General features: G+C 47.6%; 1 protein-coding gene across 4 annotated transcripts in view; it reads left to right on the top strand.

The window, feature by feature from the left end:
• The first annotated feature begins 9,955 nt into the window (after positions 1-9,955).
• Positions 9,956-15,803, top strand: part of PPP3CC (protein phosphatase 3 catalytic subunit gamma) — a 78,444-nt gene continuing 72,596 nt past the window's right edge. For all 4 annotated transcript variants that reach the window (XM_066351530.1, XM_066351548.1, XM_066351541.1 and 1 more), the window contains exon 1: positions 9,956-10,283. In XM_066351530.1, the coding sequence (XP_066207627.1) occupies positions 10,235-10,283 (49 nt within the window). In that variant the 5' untranslated portion in view covers positions 9,956-10,234. The remainder of the gene's footprint in view (positions 10,284-15,803) is intronic.

Here is a 15,803-nt window from a genome sequence, read left to right on the forward strand (position 1 = left end):
GGGATTGTTTTTAATTTTTGCCCATTGAATATGATGTTGGCTGTGGGTGTTTCATAGATAGCCTTTATTATGTTGGAATATGTTCCCTGTATTCCCACTTTGCTGAGACCTTTGATCGTAAATCGGTGCTGGATTTTATCAAATGCTTTTTCTGCATCTATTTATGTAATCATGTGATTTTTATCCTTTTGTTTATGTGATGAATCACATTTACTGATTTGCGAATATTATACCAGCCTTGCCTCCCCAGAACAAATCCCGCTTGATCATGATGTATGATCTTTTTCATGTATTTCTGGATCCAATTTGCTAATATTCTGTTGAGAATTTTAGCATCTATGTTCATCAGGGTATTGGCCTATAGTTTTCTTTCTTTGTAGTGTCTTTACCTGGTTTTGGAATGAGGATAATGCTTGCCTCAGAAAAGGAGCTTGGGCCTGACCTGTGGTGGTGCAGTGGATAAAGCGTTGACCTGGAACACGGAGGTCACCGGTTTGAAACCCTGGGCTTGCCTGGTCAAGGCACATATGGGAGTTGATGCTTCCAGCTCCTCCCCCATCTCTCTCCTCTCTCTCTCTCTCTCTGCCTCTCTCTCTCCTCTCTAAAATGAATAAATAAAAAAATTAAAATTAAAAAAAAAGGAGCTTGGAAGTCTTTCCTCCTCTTTTCACTCTTTTTAATTTTTTGAAATAGCTTGAGAAGGATAAGTGTTAGTTCCTCTCTGAATTTTTGGTAAAATTTGCCTGTGAAGCCATCTGGTCCTGGACTTTTGTTTGCTGGGAGTTTTTTGATAACTGTTTTAATTTCATTTGTTATAATTGGTCTGTTTAGGTTTTCTGATTCTTCCAGATTGAGTTTTGGAACATTGTATATTTCTAGGAATTTATCTATTTTGCCTAGGTTGTCCAATTTTTTGACATATAGATCTTCATAGTATTTTCTTATAATCCATTGTATATCTGTGTTGTCAGTTGTTACTTTTCCACTTTAACTTCTGTTTTTATTTATTTCAGTCCTCTCTTTTTTTTTTCTTGATGAGTTTGGTTAAAGGTTCGTCAATCTTGTTTACTTTTTCGAAGAACCAGCTCTTGGTTTCACTGATTTTTTCTATTGTTTTTCTAGCCTCTATGTTATTTATTTCTGCTCTGATCTTTATTATTTCCTTCCTTCTACTTTCTCTGGGCTTTCTTTGTTTTTCTTTTTCTAGTTCTTTTAGGTACAGAGTTAGATTATTTATGTGAGCTTTTTCTTGCTTCTTAAGGTATGCCTGTAATGCTATGAACTTCCCCCTCAGGACTGCTTTTGCTGTGTCCCATAGAACTTTAAAAAAAATTTTTTTTGTATTTTTCTGAAGTTAGAAGTGGGGAGGCAGTCAGACAGACTCCTGCATGCACTGACCAGGATCCACCCCGCAAGTCCACCAGGGGGCGATGCTCTGCCAATCTGGGGCATTGCTCCATCTTGGCTGGAGCTGTTCTAGCGCTTGAGGCAGAGGCCATGGAGCCGTCCTCAGCGCCCGAGCCAACTTTGCTCCATGGAGCCTTGGCTGCGGGAGAGGAAGAGAGAGACAGAGAGGAAGGAGAGGAGGAAAGGTGGAGAAGCAGATGGGCGCCTCTCCTGTGTGTCCTGACCAGGAATCAAACCCGGGACTTCCACATGCTGGGCTGACACTCTACTGCTGAGCCCAACAGCCAGGGCCTGTGTCTCATAGATTTTAAGTTGTTGTTTGTTCATTTTCATTTGTTTCAAGGAAATTTTTTATTTCTTCCTTGATCCAATTGTTAACTCATTTGTTATTTAATAACATGCTATTTAGCCCCCAAGTGGCGGAGGCCATGGTGCTGAGCCAACTGGCCAAGCCCAGTTGCTCTCATTCTTGCCAACATTGATATTTGGAGTCTTTAATTTTAGCTATTCTAGTAGCTAGTACTGTCATATCTCTCTCTCTTTTTTTTTAGTTTGAGGAGGGGAGGCAGAATGACAGACTCCCACATGTGCCTGACCAGAATCCACCAGGCAAGCCCACTAGGGTACAATGCTCTGCCCATCTGGGATGGTTGCTTCATTGCTCAGCAACGGAGCCATTTCTTTAATGCCTGAGGCAGAGGTCACAGAGCCATCCTCAGTGCCCAAGGCCAACTTGCTCAATCTAATGGAGCCATGGCTATAGGAGGGGAAAGGAGAGAGAGAGAGAGAGAGAGAAGGGGGAGGGGTAGAGAAGCACATGGTTGCCTTTCCTGTGTGCCCTGACAGGGAATTGAAAATTGAATCCAGGACACCCACATGCCAGGTCGACACCTACTACTGAGCCAACCAGCCAGGGCCTACAGCAGGGGTCGGGAACCTATGGCTTGCAAGCCAGATGTGACTCTTTCAATGGCTGCATCTGGCTCTCACACAAATCTTTAACAAAAATATAATGTTAAAAATATAAAACATTCTCATGTATTACAATCCATTCATTTCCCAGCGCTCATGTTCATGGTTGCGGGTGGCTGGACCCAATCACAGCTGCTCTCTGGGACTGGGACAACACTAAATTTTTATTGGATAATGCATAACATACACGGGTCGTTATGAGGTCAGGAAATAAACTTCCCTCCTTTTAATCAAGTAGTCAGTTAGCTAACTGCAGAAACCCTTTTGATGAAGAAGATGGCTAAAAGAAAAAAAGATGAGGAGTATTGTACTTTTCAGCAGGAATAAACAGAGGAATTCACCTTTGTGGAGAGAGCAGGTTCTGCAGTGTGTCTAATATGCAATGATAAAATTGCATCGATGAAGGCCCTGGCCGGTTGGCTCAGTGGTAGAGCATCGGCCTGGCGTGCAGTAGTCCTAGGTTCGATTCCCGGCCAAGGCACACAGGAGAAGTGCCCATCTGCTTCTCCACTCCTCCCCCTCTCCTTCCTCTCTGTCTCTCTCTTCCCCTCCTGCAGCCAAGGCTCCACTGGAGCAAAGTTTGCCCGGGCGCTGAGGATGGCTCTGTGGCCTCTGCCTCAGGTGCTAGAATGGCTCTGATTGCGGCAGAGCGACTCCCCAAGATGGGCAGAGCATCACCCCCTGTTGGGCATGCCGGATGGATCCCGGTCGGGTGCATGCGGGGGTCTGTCTGACTGACTCCCATTTCCAGCTTCGGAAAAATACAAAAAAAAAAAATTGCATCGATGAAACTGTCAAATATAAAGCGGCACTTCAACACACGCCATACTACATTTGCATTGAAATATCCAGCAAGGGAAAGCAGGAAGAAAGCATGTCAAGAGCTACTGTGCAGAGTGCAAGCTAGTCAGCAGCAACTCGTGTTTGGACCCAACAAGGTGACTGGAATTTGGCTAGCTTTGCTGGTGCTTTAGCAATTGTGAGAAATGGAAAGCCATTCACAGATGGGGAGTATGCCAAAACATTCATGCTTGATGTTGCCAATGGACTTTTTGACGACTTTTCGGATAAAGACAAGATTATCAAACGAATAAAAGACATGCCTCTGTCGGCAAGAACTGTTCACGATCGTACCATCATGATGGCAAATCAAATTGAGGCAACACAAGTGAAGGACATAAATGCAGCACCGTTCTTTTTTTTTTTGGCATTTTTGCATTTTTTCTGAAGCTGGAAACAGGGAGAGACAGTCAGACAGACTCCCGCATGCGCCCAACCGGGATCCACCCGGCACGCCCACCATGGGGCGACGCTCTGCCCACCAGGGGGCGATGCTCTGCCCATCCTGGGCGTCGCCATGTTGCGACCAGAGCCACTCTAGCTCCTGAGGCAGAGGCCACAGAGCCATCCCCAGCGCCCGGGCCATCTTTGCTCCAATGGAGCCTTGGCTGCGGGAGGGGAAGAGAGAGACAGAGAGGAAGGCGCGGCGGAGGGGTGGAGAATCAAATGGGCACTTCTCCTGTGTGCCCTGGCCGGGAATCGAACCCGGGTCCTCCGCACACCAAGCCGACACTCTACCTCTGAGCCAACCGGCCAGGGCCAACAGCACCATTCTTTTCTCTCGCTTTGGATGAGTCAACAGATGTAAGCCATTTATCCCAGTTCAGTGTGATTGCAAGGTATGTGGTTGTTGACACACTATGTGAGGAAAGTCTTGCTGTTTTGCCTATGAAAGAGACAACAAGAGGGGAGGATTTATTCAAGTCTTTCACTGAGTTCGCTAAAGAAAAAAATCTACCGATGGATAAACTTATTTCGCGTGTACTTATGGTGCTCAGTGCCTAATGGGGAAAAACAGAGGATTCGTAACGCTTCTTCATGAACATGAAAAGAGACCCATCCTAAGTTTTCACGGCATCCTACATCAGGAGGCGCTTTGTGCTCAGATGTGTGCTGAGCAGCTTGGTGAGGTGATGTTGCTGGTCATTCTGATGGTCAACTTTATTGTTGCCTGAGCTTTAAATGATCGCCAGTTTAAAACACTGCTGGATGAAGTTGGGAATAATTATCCTGGTCTGCTTCTGCACAGCAATGTGTGTTGGTTGTCAAGAGGGAAGGTGCTCAGCTGTTTCGCAGCTTGTCTGAGCGAAATCCGGACTTTTCTTGAAATGAAAAATGTCGAGCATCCTGAGTTAGCTAACACTGAGTGGCTCCTGAAGTTCTCTACTATCTCATGGACATGACTGAACATCTGAACCAGCTCAATGTGAAAATGCAAGGCGTTGGAAATACAGTCTTATCCTTTCAACAAGCAGTGTTTGCATTTGAAAACAAGCTGGAACTCTTCATCACGGACATTGAAACAGGTTGTTATTACACTTTGAAAAACTGGGAGAGTTTAAAGATGCATGCACAGCAAGTGACCCTGATCAACATCTTGATTTCCAGCAGCTAGCGGGCTTCACATCTAATCCCCTGCAGTCATTCAAAGCGTGCTTTGGAGAATTTCCTGAGCGCACTTGTCTTTTTAAGTTCATCACCCATCCACACGAATGTGCAGTGGACAGTGCTGACCTGAGTTACATCCCCGGTGTCTCGACATCAGAGATTTTGAGCTACAAGCTGCTGACCTGAAGGCCTCAGACATGTGGGTGAATAAGTTCAAGTCACTGAATGAAGATTTAGAAAGACTTGCACAACAGCAAGCAGAGTTAGCAAGCAAACACAAGTGGGGAGAAATGAAAAAACTGCAACCTGCGGACCAGCTGATTGTCAAAACTTAGAACGTGTTTCCCTTCACATACCACACACTGCAGCATGTGGTATTGCTCTACTGACAATGTTTGGCTCTACATATGCATGTGAGCAGTCTTTCTCACATCTAAAGAACATTAAGACCAACCTAGGATCACGTTTAACAGATGAAAGTCTCAACCTCACCACGTATCAACCAGACTACAAAGCCATCAGCAAAACCATGCAGGCCTGACCAGGCAGTGGTGCAGTGGATAGAGCGTCGGCCTGGGATGCAGAGGACCCAGGTTCAAGACCCCAAGGTCGCCAGCTTGAGCACGGGCTCATCTGGTTTGAGCAAAAGCCCACCAGCTTGAACCCAAGGTCACTGGCTCCAGCAAGGGGTTACTCAGTCTGCTGAAGGCCCACGGTCAAGGCACATATGAGAAAGCAATCAATGAACAACTAAGGTGTTGCAACGTGCAATGAAAAACTAATGATCGATGCTTCTCATCTCTCTCCGTTCCTGTCTGTCTGTCCCTGTCTATCCCTCTCTCTGATTCACTCTCTGTCTCTGTAAAAAATAAATAAATAAATAAATAAATAAATAAATAAATAAATAAATAAATAAACAAAAAAAGAAACATGCAGCAGCAGCAGAAGTCGCATTAATGGTAAGAAGTACTTTATTCATCATTGGTTAGCAATAGCATAACAACGTTATTAAAAAGAATTCAGAGACTTATTGTACTTTAAAAGTGTTGGTCTGACATAAAATGCACACATTTACTTGTATTTAGTGTTAAACATATTGTATGGCTCTCACGGAATTACATTTTAAAATATGTGGCGTTCATGGCTCTCTCAGCCAAAAAGGTTCCCGACCCCTGGCCTACAGTCATATCTCGATATGGTTTATCTCGTATTTTCCTGATGACTAATGATTGAGAATCTTTTCATTGGTCATACATACAAAGATGAGCAAAAGTAAGTTTACAGTTGTATGTGCAACAGAATTTATTCTTGTATTATTATTTATTGCATTATTTTTTATACAAACAACTGTACACCTACTTTTTCCCAGCCATATATATATATAATCTTTCATTGATACTGCCAAACCCCTTTCCAGAGAAGTTGTGTTAATTTATAATTACCAATAGTATTACCTTTTAAAATGTTTTCCAATTTGCTATATAAATAATACCATTTTGCTTTAACATACATTTTGCGTTAGTTATGAAGTTGAACAGTTTAAATTTTCAGTGCCTTATATTTTATTGTCCATACTTGAATTGTAGAGCTCTTCTATTGAATAGTGAGTCTTTACCCTTATATATGAGATAGTTTTTCCCCAGTTTTGTGCCTTTTAATTGTGTTTAACTTTTCAAGTAGTCAAACATAACATTCTTTTGTAATTTATTTCATTACTTTTGAGCTTAGAAAGTCCTTATCTGAATTCACTAAGTTGGTTTTGATTTGATCAATGTACACATGGTGGGAGGGAATGCCAGCATCCATTGGCATCTGCTAGCTTTAGAATTACCATGATTATCGAAACGGGGTAAATTTATTTTCCTCTAGGTATTTTTCTTTTCTTCTTTTTTTACATGTAAGTCTTTAAACCAGGCACATCTTATTTTTATGTTATGGAATGGCTCCAGGTTGAGATACAAATATTCGGTTAAATTTTCCACTACTGTTATTGAATATATCTGTCTTTTCAAGTTGGCTTCCAATGTTTTTTTTTTTTTTTTTTAATTTTTTATTTATTCATTTTAGAGAGGAGAGGGAGAGACAGAGAGAGAGAAGGGGGAGGAGCTGGAAGCATCAACTCCCATATGTGCCTTGACCAGGCAAGCCCAAGGTTTCGAACCGGCGACCTCAGCATTTCCAGGTCGACACTTTATCCACTGCGCCACCACAGGTCAGGCATCAAGTTGGCTTCCAATGTTTTTTAAAACTTTATTTTTTAGCTATCCCATTAATGTTCTTCCAGATATGCTGCAGGGCATGCATATATATTATATATATATGTTATATATATAATATATATATATTTTTCTTTTTTGTGAGAGAGACAGAGACACAGAGAGAGGGGAACAGACAGGACAGACAGGAAGGGAGAGAGGTGAGAAGCATCAACTGGTAGTTGCTTTACTTTAGTTGTTCATTGATTGCTTCTCACACGTGCCTTGACTTGGGGGGCTCCAGCTGAGCCAGTGACCCCTTGCTCAAGCCAGTGACCTTGGGCTTCAAGCCAGCGACCTTTGGACTCAAGCCAATAACCATGGGGTCAGGTCTATTATCCTACACTCAAGCTGGTGACTTTGAAAACCCTCACTTAGGCCAGATGAGCCCACACTCAAGCTGGCAACTTCTAGGTTTCAAACCTGGATTCTCCACATCCCAGGCCGATGCTAATGCACTGAGCCTGGTCAGGTAAGGACTGATTTATTTATTTATTTATTTCTGATTTATTTTTTATCTTTACAGATCTACTGTTTGATAGAGGTGTGATGCTTTGATGCTCTGATTATCTTTTCTTTTTCTTTTTTTTTTAAATGAGAGGGACAGACTGGAACAGATAGGGAGAGATATGAGAAGCATAAATTCTTCGTTGCAGCACCTTAGCTGTTCATTGATTACTTTCTTATATGTGTGCCTTGACCCGGGGGGGGGGGGGCTCCAGCAGAGCAAGTGACCCCTTACTCAAGCCAGTGACCTTGGGCTCAAGCCAGCGACCTTGGGCTTCAAGCCTGCAACCATGGGGTCATGTCTATGATCCCATGCTCAAGCCAGCAACCCCATGCTCAAGTGGTGAACCGCACTCAAGTTGGATGAGTCCACACTCAAGCCAGCGACCTCAGGGTTTTGAACATGGGTCCTTTGTGTCCCAGTCCGACACTCTATCCACTGCACCACTGCCTGGTCAGGCTCTGATTACTTCTTAAATGAAGAATTTCTTCAGGATATCTAAACAATTCTCTTTGGGGGAGTCCTTAAGTCAGGACTCAAGAAGATAGAACCAAATTCTATTTAGCTCCTAAAGTGTTCCTGCCTTGCTAGAGTTGCTATGAAAGGCCTTTTGGGCAAAACTCCAAGGTATAATTTAGGGTTTGGTTCCTGTTTATGTCCTCCCAGTACATATATCTGTATTAATGCAGATTTGGGTTTAACCCATATAATCTTTTAGCTAGGAGCTATCCAAAAGAATTTTCTGCTATGATGGAAGTGTCCTATTTTACTATGTCCACTAGCCACACACATAATTATTGAGCATTTGAAATGTGGCTGGTACAAGGTACTGAATATTGACATTTTAATTTTTATTTAATTTAAATATCCATAACCACATATGACCTCTTACTGCCCACCACAAGAATCATTAAGGCTGGCTTGCCTATAATTTGCATATATGTCCTTGGATCTGTTTCTTTTTTCTTTTTTCTTTTTTTCTGAAGCTGGAAACGGGAAGAGACAGACTCCCGCATGCACCTGACTGGGATCCACTCGGCACGCCCACCAGGGGCGAAGCTCTGCCCACCAGGGGGCGATGCTCTGCCCCTCCGGGGCGTCGCTCTGCCGCGACCAGAGCCACTCTAGCGCCTGGGGCAGAGGCCAAGGAGCCATCCCCAGCGCCAGGGCCATCTTTGCTCCAATGGAGCCTTGGCTGCGGGAGGGGAAGAGAGAGACAGAGAGGAAGGAGGGAGTGGGGGTGGAGAAGCAAATGGGCGCTTCTCCTATGTGCCCTGGCCGGGAATCGAACCCCGGTCCCCCGCACGCCAGGCCGACGCTCTACCGCTGAGCCAACCGGCCAGGGCCTGGATCTGTTTCAATATTTCGTTATCATTGCTAAAATCAAACTACATCTGACTTCACCAGGCACTATACTCAGTGAGGGAGGACCGTCAAAGTAAGTTTCTATGCTAGGCTTGCATTTAAGGAAAGAAGAGGTCAGTTTTAACCTGGAGACAAATCAGATTAAGACACTCTAGAGAGAGAGAGCTTTGCTGAGTGGGGGCGGTAGATACTGTGTTGGTGCCACGAAAGAGGAGTTGCTGTGGCTGCGGTGACACTCAGGGTGTCAGTTCCTAGTACAAAAGAGGCCTGGCCAGGAGCACCTGGAGCAGCTGTCCTGTCCCTTCTCTTGGAAGTGGAAAGAGGAGGCCGCGGGGCCAAGGCGAGGGTCTTAGCCGCCCCGTAGGGAAACCGAGCCCCTACCCCCGCCCCAACTGGATTGGAACTAGGGTGAAAGCGACAGTCCTTCTTGCTCAACTAACTGCGTGAAAATTTTAATCAGGGGGTTAAATGGGTTTGGTGAAGGGGAAGGATGAACTGTGGGCAAGAGCGGGGTCACGTCGGTAGCGACCCCTACAGACAGAGCGGGCAGCTGACCCAAAGGAAAGAGCAGGAGGTCTCCGGTGGGGCAGGTGGTGGAGGGCAAGGGCTCCCTGCAAGGGGATTCCAGAGTGACAGCCGGGTCGCAGGTGCACGTTCACTGCAGCCGGGTCACAAGATGGCCGCTGCCGGGCTGGGCCTGGCCGTGCAACCCTTGGACTGGGGTTGCGTGCTGCAGGCCCAGCAACGGCCGGAGACGGAGCGGCCAGCCGCAGGGAACGCAGGCTGAGCCGAAAGGAAACCGGCCATCCCGAACAGGACAGGAAAGAAGCTCGCGTGCGCAGGGTGCGGCCGCGCGGGCGGCGTAGCGAGGTCGCCCGCGCGGCCGCCGAGGTCAGGGGAGGCGCGGGCCGGGGAGCCAACGGGGCCGCGCTCGGGTCTCGGCGCGGCGGCGGAGGCGCGCGGGCTGCCGGGAAGTTGAAAGGACGGCGGGCGGGGGCGCGCGCGCGCGCACACGCGGGCCGGGCCGCGAGCAGCCGCGGCAGCCCCGGTTGCCTCACTGATCCGCGGTCGCCAGCGCTCGCGATTCGGCTCCTCGGGAAGGAGCGGCCAGTGGGCCTGCGTCCTGTCAGCGGGGTTCGAGGCGGGGCTGCCGCGGCCGCCCTGAAGAGCCTGGGCCGGGGCGCGGCGGGCTGACTGGCCCCGGGAGCCGAGAGCGCCGGGACGCAGGCGGGGGCGCACTCTGGAGGGCTCCAGGCGCCTGGACGAGGCCGGGGGGACCATGTCCGGGAGGCACCTCCACCTCTCCACCACTGATCGCGTCATCAAAGGTGCCGGGCGGGTCGGGCCTTCCTCGTCGGCCCGCGGGGAAAGGGTCCTCGGCCGGGCGACAGTTCGGGGCCGGAGGGTGGGAGCCGAGCTCGGGAAGCGGGGGGGCGCCGGGACCCTGGCTGCACCCCCCGGGAGAAGGGAGGGACCCAGACGTGGTATGGGAGTGGGGAGGGCGGGGTCCCCACGGGGCTGCCCGTAGACTCAGAGCTAGCTGGACTTCCAGTTGGGGTGGGGATTTCTTCTCCCACCACCTCAAACCTGGATCCAGCTTTAGGAAAAAAACCGTTTGTCCTTTTTCGTCTTTTGTCTGGGGAAACCGTCTGGGGTGATGTGGGGCGGCGGTTCCTTAGATTCTCCCCGGGCGGATCTTTCTGCTGCTCCCTTCTTGAGGATCACATCAGCTCGCCCTCCCTCCGTTAGGACGTGTCCTGTGTACCTTTTGGCCCCGTTTCTCCAGGTCATCACTGGTCTCAGCTGTTATCGAAAGAAACGGCGTAGTGAAATAGATAGAAATCAATCCATTTTATGGTGTTCAGAACGGTTTTACAGATTTCTTGACGTGGTGCTGGTGTTTTATTTTGGTTTTGACTGTAGAGACTTGGAGAAGGATGTTCTCTGAATCAGATGTCCAGCATAAACTCAAGTGTTCCTTACTAATACTTGTACGTTTGTACATGGTCGTTGTTTCTGCCCTTAAACTAAGAATACCGGTTTAAACGTACCCACTAATTTATAAGCTTCTTTTGTTTAGCCATAAGGCATAAGTACAACTCTTCTGAGTTTTAACAATCTGTTTGAAAACACTGCTTGGTAAGAAGGGAACATACCTAGACCAGCTAGCTGTGTTAGTGGCTTCTAGTTGAACGGGTTAGCTGTAAGTGGGGAATACTGTTGAAATACTTTTATTTTCTCATTTTGGTAATTAGGAGAAAACGAACTAAGATTAGAGACAATACATTTTTTTTTAAGTGGAAAAGCCTATGGAATGATCAAGGAAGGGGGAGAATTTTAATGTTGAACTAGGTATTTTCCCTCTGAAAATATTAAGCATTGTTAATGTTGATTGTCTACACTATGTAATTTTAGTGTGTAACTTAGTATTTCCCCCTAAAAAGTCAGCATCGTGTTGATTATTAAAATGTTCGTTATCTACACTATATAATATCGAGTAAATGTAATGGGATTTTTGCGATTACCTATTCAGCATTTGTCAAGTATAATTAGGGATTTAAGTCAATTGTTCATATAACTGACAGTTGTTTAGCTGCTAAATTATTTTGGCCAGTCTGGTGTCACTTTTTATATATAACCCATAAAGAGTATGCAACTCTTTTTTTTTTTTTTAGAGAGAGAGAGAGACAGAGAGAGGGATAGACAGGGACAGACAGACAGGAACGGAGAGAGATGAAAAGCATCAATCATTATTAGTTTTTTGTTGCACATTGCAACACCTTAATTGTTCATTGATTGATTTCTCATATGTGCCTTGACCGCGGGCCTTCAGCAGACCGAGTAACCCCTTGCTCAAGCCAGCGACCATGGGCTCAAGCTGGCAACTGTCTCTTAATATCAGAATATACTAACATAACATTTTTTTTTCTTTTTTTTTTGCATTTTCTTTTGCATTTTTCTGAAGCTGGAAACAGGGAGAGACAGTCAGACAGACTCCCGCATGCGCCCGACCGGGATCCACCTGGCACGCCCACCATGGGGGACGCTCTGCCCACCAGGGGGCGATGCTCTGCCCATCCTGGGCGTCGCCATGTTGCGACCAGAGCCACTCTAGCGCCTGAGGCAGAGGCCACAGAGCCATCCCCAGCGCCCTGGCCATTTTTGCTCCAATGGAGCCTTGGCTGCGGGAGGGGAAGAGAGAGACAGAGAGGAAGGTGCGGCGGAGGGGTGGAGAAGCAAATGGGCGCTTCTCCTGTGTGCCCTGGCCGGGAATCGAACCCGGGTCCTCCGCACACTAGGCCGACGCTCTACCGCTGAGCCAACTGGCCAGGGCACTAACATAACATTTTTTGATAAATCAAGGTCATCTGTACAGTAATTTCTGTCCTGTACTGTGAATATGGCCTGTGTATTCTGCTGTATCAGGGTGTTGGTAGTTTCCTCCTGTTCTAAAATGATTCCTCAATGCTATAGCAGTTTAGTGCTTTTGTCTGTTTTTAGTTTATCTCCTCCAGTACTGTTCTCTGTCAAAATACGCCTTTCTAATCTGTCACTTCTAAACTGAAGTAGGCAAGGGAACAAGATAAATCAGAATTGTGTATCCAGTCAGAATAAATGGGATGTAAGTGAAGCTTAGTGCAGCCCTCAGACCTTCATGAATCTCAAATCCTGTTTGTAATTGTAGCATGTAATTTCCACCATAACATGTCGTAAGTCATAAGGGAAATTTAAAAATGAACCATTCAGACTCCTTTTTTTTTTTTTTTTGTATTTTTCTGAAGCTGGAAACAGGGAGAGACAGTCAGACTCCTGCATGCGCCCGACCGGGATCCACCTGGCACGCCCACCAGGGGCGATGCTCTGCCCACCAGGGGGCGATGCTCTGCCGCGACCAGAGCCACTCTAGCGCCTCGGGCAGAGGCCAAGGAGCCATCCCCAGCGCCCGGGCAATCTTTGCTCCAATGGAGCCTTGGCTGCGGGAGGGGAAGAGAGAGACAGAGAGGAAGGAAGGGGGGGTGGGGGGTGGAGAAGCAAATGGGCGCTTCTCCTATGTGCCCTGGCCGGGAATCGAACCCGGGTCCCCCGCACGCCAGGCCGACGCTCTACCGCTGAGCCAACCGGCCAGGGCTCTGAATTTGTTTTAAGAAAGTAAGGTGTCACTTCATATATAGGTCCATTGTATTATATGGGGTACTAAATCCAGACCTGATGTTGTCTTGTCAGGCCAGAGTTGTCTGCATTTATTCACAGCTGGAAATTTTTTCTGAGGTGAGACCACACCCAGTTGTTTTTGGTTCTGTCATTTCCTGTTAACTTTAAAGTCTACTTAAATTGTTTTCTTTGAGCAAATCTTAGAGAAGAGTGGGTGGGTGGGAGTGATTTGTATTGTCTTTTAAACAGCAACTTTCCTAAAATGAACTACTCGACTGGCTCTCTGAAAACCTACTTTTACTGCTGCTTCTGGAGCTTACTTGTGGCCTTGCCTGTTATAAGGTATTTTTCCCCACTGAGAAAGAAGGAAGGGGCCGGAGCCACAAAGTGTGGAATAATAAAAGGCTTTATTGAGTACAGAGTGTGCATCCTGCCCTATGAGGTTCCCTGGACCTGGGGAATGATGGAGGCCAGGGAAGTCTCAAGGAGTGACCCGCGTGAGGGATATTTAAAGGGTCCCTAGGGTGGTCGAGCTAATATGATGTGGTGAAATCTCACTGGCTGGCAGATGGTCACTTTTTTCCAAAGGGTTGCTGGGAAGTTTCTTTTGGTGCGCTAGGTTGTGGGTGGTCCTAGCCAGAGTTCCCGGGTTTGGGTTCCCCACGTGACTTTTCCCCATTATTCACCAACCTTACATTCTGACCTTTTGTGTTAAATAGAATAGGGGCGCTGATTATTTGTCTGGCTACTTCCTGCTGATTAGGGGCGTCGTGGGGAGGGGAGATTGGCCGGTGGTGGTTTTGAGGGGTGTCAGGAGGAACATCTGTTTGGCAGTGACTGGAGAAACTTTGAGGATGTGGTCCTGTAAGAATTTAAAAAAACAGAGGAGTAATAGGGGGATTTGCAGGGTCCAGCCTTTTGGTGAACTGGATGGAGTCTAGTGGTTCCGACTGCCAGTGGTCCTGTAAGGAGGCAAGCTTGAGGTAAAACTGCATGTCAGGAGTGTCATAAAAAGGGGAAAGGAAGGGGTCCCATCCATTCCCATAACCGAGACCTGTGAGGGAATTAGAGGTCCAGAGTGTGATGGCAAAACAGAGAAGGTAGCCACTGTGTCCACAAGAAATGAGATAGACTTACCCACTAGTTGCAGCATACCCTGGGTTCTCTGAGTCCAGGCCATGTCCTAGGAGTTTAAGTGATGCGCCCACCTGGCTGGATTGGCCTCCCATTCGGGCCGTTTGTCCTCCACTTAGAGACACTGAGAAAAAGCCTGTTGCCCAAAGGGACAATTGCTCCGCCAGTGACTGGACTGCTTGCAGTCAGGGCAGGGCTCAGTGGGCAGCTGTGGGGCAGGGGCCCTGCCAGGACCAATGACTGCTTGCCACACTTAAAGCAAGCTGCTGGTGGGATTCCTCTTTGTGGCTTGGACTTGGGTCGGGCACCTCCTGTGCCTTGCCCCTGTTGCTGTGCTGGCCTCAGGGTTGCCACAAGAGCCTAGGTTTGGAGCGTTACCTTTTGCTGCATGCGGGCCTGGCAAACAGCCTTGGCCTGTTTCTACTACTTGGGACCATTAAAAACTTTAAATGCCGTGTTCACAGGTTCTGGATAGGGGTTTGGAGGTTGAGAATAAGAGGAGGGGGGCTCGTGGGGAGCCCGGCACCCAGATCCGGCAGGAAATGTTGGAGCCAAAGGCAGGACAGGCCAGAACTTCCTGCAAGAAAATTGGGGTTGGGCCTTGGGGTCTTGCAAACCAGTCTAAGAGCCAATAGTAGGTGGAGAATAGCCTGACGGAGGAGGGACTTAACACAGTGGAGAAGGAAGGGGCCCCTGGCCAGCAAGGAGGAGAAAGAGAGATGGTAGTGGTGAATGAGAAACAGGATTTTGTGAAGGTAGGGGAGGGGGCTCCCGGAGGGAAGAGACCCGAGCGAAAGAGGTCTGCGGAGGGACCAGAGAAAAGTCCGAGAGAGAGGGGTGCTCCTGGGGGTCCGGAAGGAGGGAAAGAAAATTGGGAGTCCACGGAGAAGGAAAGATTTGGATCGGAGGTTTTAGGTGAGGTTTCTCTGGCCAGAAACAGGGCCTGCGTGGTGGAACAGGCAGCACAGAGATTAAGGATGGGCACACGAATAACTAGAAGCTGTGAATGTAAGAGATCTCCAATCATTTCCCAGCTTTTTTGGCGATAGTTAAATTAGTGAGGGTGTTAAAACCAAAAGTCCCTTCAGGAGGCTAATTCAGTGGGTTCTCTGGCCTGGCCACAGCGGAGAAGAACAGTTTCTTCTTTTGGGAGGGAGATTCCTGTGCCCCCATGGCTGCTCTCAGTCCTTGGAGCGGTCAGATTTGAGTATCAGCATCCCAAAACTCAAGCTCTGGCCATGGATGGATAAGGTAAAGTGGATGTGCTCAGGACGTCTCCACAAGCACACGCACTCAGAACAGAAAGTCTTCCCGACATAGCTACGGTTCCCGGGCAGGGAGTCTCTGCGGAAAGAACTCAAGGGTGGCTGGAGGCAGGGGACTTACCGCACCATGTGCCGAAGTGGGTGGAAGGTCAGAGATCCTGGTTCTTTCTCGGAAGGGAAGGGCAGAGGAGCGGTCTTTGCAGACTTCAAACTCCTCCCGGGTTTTGGCACTAAAATATAAGGTATTTTTCCCCACCGAGAAAGAAGGAAGGGGCTGGAGCCACGAAGTGTGGAATA

This window comes from Saccopteryx leptura, chromosome 1, assembly GCF_036850995.1.
Source record: "Saccopteryx leptura isolate mSacLep1 chromosome 1, mSacLep1_pri_phased_curated, whole genome shotgun sequence".
Lineage (NCBI taxonomy): Eukaryota > Metazoa > Chordata > Mammalia > Chiroptera > Emballonuridae > Saccopteryx > Saccopteryx leptura.